Genomic DNA, 5,337 nt, shown 5'->3' on the forward strand with positions numbered 1-5,337 from the left:
CGCCGCGACAACGGACGTCCAAGTGTAACGATTTTGCTACTCCACAACGTAAGTACTTATTTCGGACTCGCGTTGTCCGATTCCGACACATTTGTCAACCATGCCGTTTCATCACGTGGTCAAGTCCCCGGGTTCATTGCCCCGTATGCCGACGTCGCCCTAGTCGACGTATAATGTATTTGTCGCGTTCCGGTTCCACCTCCGTCAGCTGATCGTCGTTCCGGGACAATCACACCAGCTCCACCTTATCATCGATATCACCAACGCTTATCAGGTCGTACACAATATTGTTATTGTTTATTATTCGCATTACGCGAACCGTGTATTATTTTTTTTCCGTTATTTTAATTGATTTATTGTGCCGATCGTATTGTGATCGCGCACACCACTGTTATTATTACTAACCCTAGTCGTTAAGCCATTCCATTTGCAGAACATGTAAAATAAATCGTTCTGTACATTTTTCATACCACAAAACATAGTTGTTAACATTCATCATAATACCTACACTCAATACTATGAATCTATCCTAAATATACAGTCCACTCTCTCCCATTCTACAGGGTTATTCGACAGGTAAGTAGGTAATACAACGACGAGCATTCACACACGACGGGTTGCGTGTTGCGCGACAGCGGTGCGCACACACACGTACATTCGTCAACCGGCTTGATGTGCAGCCGTCGCACATTGTTTGGTCCGTTCGATCCGGATAGTATTTCTGTGTGAGTTCTTCGTCGCAATCGTTCTTTATTATAATTTAATTCGTACTACATCGTAATGGCACCATCAAAGAAGGAAGAAGACCCGGAAATTATTTTAACGCGAGCGCGCGCAAAACGTGATGTTCTATTGAAGTCAATTAACCGTATTCACGATACCGCAGTAGAGGCACGTGATGATATCAGTAAAGTTCCGGCATTAGTTATTCACGCCGAAGACTTAAATGATTTCGTCGGACAATTCCAGTATCAACAAGATATTATTATTGACGCATTAATCGGCGTAAACCGTGTTCCCGAATTTGAACAAGATGATCATCCGTTGATTTCGACCATGGACTCCTTGCGTCTCGAAATCAAAACGATTCTCGCGAGTGCCGTTCCCGTGAGTGCCGTTCCCGCGAGTGCCGCTCCCGCGAATGTTTCCGAAATTAAATCGTCGCCGTCGTCATCCATCGCCTCCGCGTCACAACAATTTATTTCGTTACCGAAAATCGATTTACCTACGTTCGACGGTAATCTATTAGAGTGGCGTTCTTATCGCGACATTTTTGTTTCTCTCGTGCACGATAACAGTCTCATAGGTGACGCACAACGTTTTCATTTTTTATTGGCGAGCTTAAAAGGTGACGCGTTGAAAGTCATTAAATCCATACCACTGTCTGCAAACAATTACGCTCTCGCGTGGGATGCAATATCGAAGCGTTTTGACAACAAACGTCTATTAGCTTCCGCACATTTAGATAAGTTATTTGCCTTTAAGCCGATCGAACGCGAATCGCTACCATCGTTGTTATCATTCGTCGACACGTTCAAAGAAAATGTGTCGCTAATCAAGTCGCTCGGTGTCAATGACCTCTCTAGTTTTTTGCTATTTCACATAGGATCTCGGGCTCTCGATGCATCCACGATACAATTATTCGAATCCAGTATCTCTCCGTCGACTATTCCTACGTTCGACGAACTACTCGATTTTGTCCAGCAGCGGTGTCGAGTATTGGAAAACATAAAAGGTTCTAGTAATTTCGACAGTAAACCCGCTAGTACAGTAAAACCGCGCGACAAGTATAATAATACTCGTAAAGTCACGGCACCCAGGAAATCAGTTTTTGCCGCCACCACATCTACAGCCAAGTCAAAAGCGAGGAGTTGCCCGGCATGCGATAAGACCGACCATAGCATCTACCAATGTACAAAGTTCAACGATATGACCGTCGAACAGCGCCGTGAACTCGTAGTGTCACGGAAACTATGTTTCGCGTGCATGAGCCCAAATCACATGCTGACTGCGTGCGTGTCAACAAAAGGGTGTCGCTCGTGCAATAGCAAACGTCACCATTCTATGCTACATTTTAACTACGACCGGAAAGCAGTCGTGGGTACCAGCTCAGATCCACCCGCCGAACAATCGAGTTCGTTCTCGGGTGCCGCGTGCACCAACTCCACAGTCGTACTCGGTACTGCAATAGTACACATTAGGGACGCCTGGGACCAGATTCATTCAGTTCGAGTGCTACTCGACAGTGGCTCTCAAATTTCGGCCATGACTACTGATTGTTTCGCTCGGTTAGGCCTGTCTAAACGTCGTTTTAAAACCAACATCGTCGGTCTCGCGCAAAGTCCCGTGAATCACGTACAAGGCGTAACCAGTTGTCGATTTTCGCCACACTTCAATTCAGATTTATTTCCGTCAGTTGATTTAGTTATTCTTACGCGAATCACCGCCGTTATGCCGTCTACGCGGTTACCAGCAAGTGTACGTTCTAAGTACCAACACCTCTGTCTCGCCGACAACAATTTCGACATTCCGTCGCGCGTCGACGTCCTATTCGGCGCCGACATATTACCAAGTCTTGTTCGCGCACACGCCGGCGTCGAGCATCATCCCGGACTTCCATCGGCATTGGACACTCAACTCGGTTGGATAGTTTTTGGATCACTCTCTACACCGAAATCGTCATCCTTATCCGCGTTGACCACTGCCGTAAGTCCGCCGCCGATTGGGGATTTAATGCAGAAGTTTTGGCTGGTCGAAGAACCTGCCGCCCCATCGACGCCCACAACAGAGGACCAATGGTGTGAAGAATATTTCAAGACGTCTACCTCACGTGATACGACAGGTCGATTTTGTGTCGCCCTGCCATTTCGACATTTGTTCACCGACTCAAATCAACGTCAAGATACAACACCGCGTCACGGTCTCAGTGACTCGCGCTCCATAGCGTTAAAACGATTTTATAATTTAGAAAAACGGTTGACCAATGACTCCGTTTTATACGCGGCCTACCGAAAGTTCATGTCAACGTATCAATCGTTAGGACACATGGTACCAGCTCCGGCACCGGGCACATATTTTATCCCGCATCACGCCGTACTCAAGGCCGACGGTGACGTGTCCAAAATACGCGTCGTGTTCGACGCTTCGTCCGCTTCGTCATCCGGTCGCTCTCTCAACGACGTCTTGTGCACCGGACCGAAACTACAAGTCGACTTACGCGACATACTACTTCGTTGCCGCATGCATAGGTACATTTTGTCCGCTGACATTGTCAAGATGTATCGACAAATTTTAATTCGCCCGGAAGATCGTACATTTCAACACATATTTTGGCGCGACTCACCCACCGACGAACTCGTCGAATTTCAACTATGCACTGTCACGTACGGCCTCAACTGCGCGCCGTATCTCGCCATACGCTGTCTTCACGAGCTCGATCGCCAAGAAGGTCACCGCTTTCCATTAGCGAAGGACGTACTTACTCGAGCCGCCTACGTCGACGACATCGTTATCGGGGCTGACACTGAAGAGCTCTTATTACGTCGAAAAGAAGATATTGTTGGTCTACTACGCAGCGGCGCTTGTACATTGAGCAAGTGGACTAGCAACAGTACCGCCGTACTTGAATCTGTGCCGTTCGAGGACCGAGTACAATCTATGTCATTCGACCCGCGAGAGGAACACGCCGTGAAGGTTCTCGGCCTACATTGGGACACAAATACCGACAGCTTCGCATACCATACCAGCCTTCAACAAACGTCGTCCACAAAACGTCAGGTGTTGTCGATCATCGCGCGTTTGTTCGATCCCATCGGTGCGCTCGGCCCGATGTTGTTGTGGGCAAAGTGCTTCATGCAGTTATTATGGTGTACAAAACTCGGCTGGGACGATCGGATGCCCGACGAGTTGCAGTCCATGTGGCAACAGTTTTGCGCGGAGCTGCCACTAGTATTCGATTTAAATCTACCACGTCACATTGACGTCACCTGTCATCAGGACATCCAGCTACTCGGCTTCGCGGACGCATCAGTCAAGGGTTATGCGGCCGTCATTTACCTTCGCATCGTCGACACCGCCGGCAACACCTCTGTGAAATTCCTCACCAGCAAAACCAAGGTTGCCCCCCTGAAGAGTTCTGCCGCCGACGAATCGCTATCCATACCGCGCTTAGAGTTGTGTGGCGCCCTGCTACTTGCCCGCACGCTTCATCACGTGTATTCCGTGTTGTCCAGCGAAATTACCGTATCTCGTTTGCGAGCGTGGTCGGATTCATCAGTCGTTTTGTCATGGTTGACGTCAGACCAAAAACATTTCAAGATTTTTGTAACCAACCGGGTTGCCAAAATACGTCAATTAGTACCTGACTGCAGCTGGAATTACGTATCAACGAACGACAACCCCGCGGACCCCGCCTCTCGTGGACTCTTACCGAAGTCAATGTTGTCCTTGTCCGTGTACTGGGACGGTCCTGAGTTCCTACAACTTCCCGAAGACCAATGGCCACAATCAAAATTTATTCCGCTCGCTCCGGAACAGCTGCCCGACACTCGACCTAATGTCGTCACAACATTGGCCGTCCACACTCATTCGCCGTCGTTGGACTTCATCGGCCGGTTTTCATCGCTCGACAAAATGCTGCGAGTGTTGTCGTACATCTCCCGTTATTTGTCTCACCGTTTACGACGACAGCCGATCCGCGTCGGTCCTATCACGTTCGCCGAGCGACAAACGTCGCTATCAATCACCGTACAGCGTACACAACAATATTATTTTGCCGATCTGATCAAAACGTTAAAAAATAAGTCTACGATTACCCCCCCATCTTTGGCACAATTAGCACCATATATCGACGACAACAACATTGTACGAGTCGGCGGCCGTCTGCGTTTTTCCGGCGCCAGCTACGACGCGAAGCACCCGATGTTACTACCGCGATCTTCGCACCTCACCGAGTTGATCATTCGACACTACCACTTGTCATTTTTGCACGGCGGATCAAGGCTGATACTATCCATGTTGAACCAAAAATATTGGATATTGTCAGGTCGCGCGGCAGTTCGACGTGCCATCTTTTCGTGCGTTCCGTGCACACGACATAAGGCTGTCCGCCCTCATCCATTGATGGCTGACCTACCATCCTACCGAGTTCAACCTCACCGTCCGTTCTCACACGTCGGTATGGACTACGGAGGGCCGTTCCTCGTTAAGGAACACCGTCGTCGAAATGCACATTCGGTCAAGGTCTACCTCGCCTTATTTATTTGTATGTCCGTCAAGGCGGTCCACCTCGAAATCGTGTCCGATCTCAGCACTGACGCCTTCCTCGCGGCTTTGGAC

The 5,337-nt window shown here is 48.8% G+C and overlaps 1 protein-coding gene across 1 annotated transcript in view; it reads left to right on the forward strand.

The window, feature by feature from the left end:
- Positions 1-780: 780 nt before the first annotated feature.
- LOC103309027 overlaps positions 781-5,337 on the forward strand; it is a 5,640-nt gene continuing 1,083 nt past the window's right edge. The window contains exon 1 of the mRNA XM_029489935.1: positions 781-5,263. Coding sequence (XP_029345795.1) covers positions 781-5,263 — 4,483 coding nt within the window. The remainder of the gene's footprint in view (positions 5,264-5,337) is intronic.

This window comes from Acyrthosiphon pisum, chromosome A2 (assembly GCF_005508785.2).
Source record: "Acyrthosiphon pisum isolate AL4f chromosome A2, pea_aphid_22Mar2018_4r6ur, whole genome shotgun sequence".
Lineage (NCBI taxonomy): Eukaryota > Metazoa > Arthropoda > Insecta > Hemiptera > Aphididae > Acyrthosiphon > Acyrthosiphon pisum.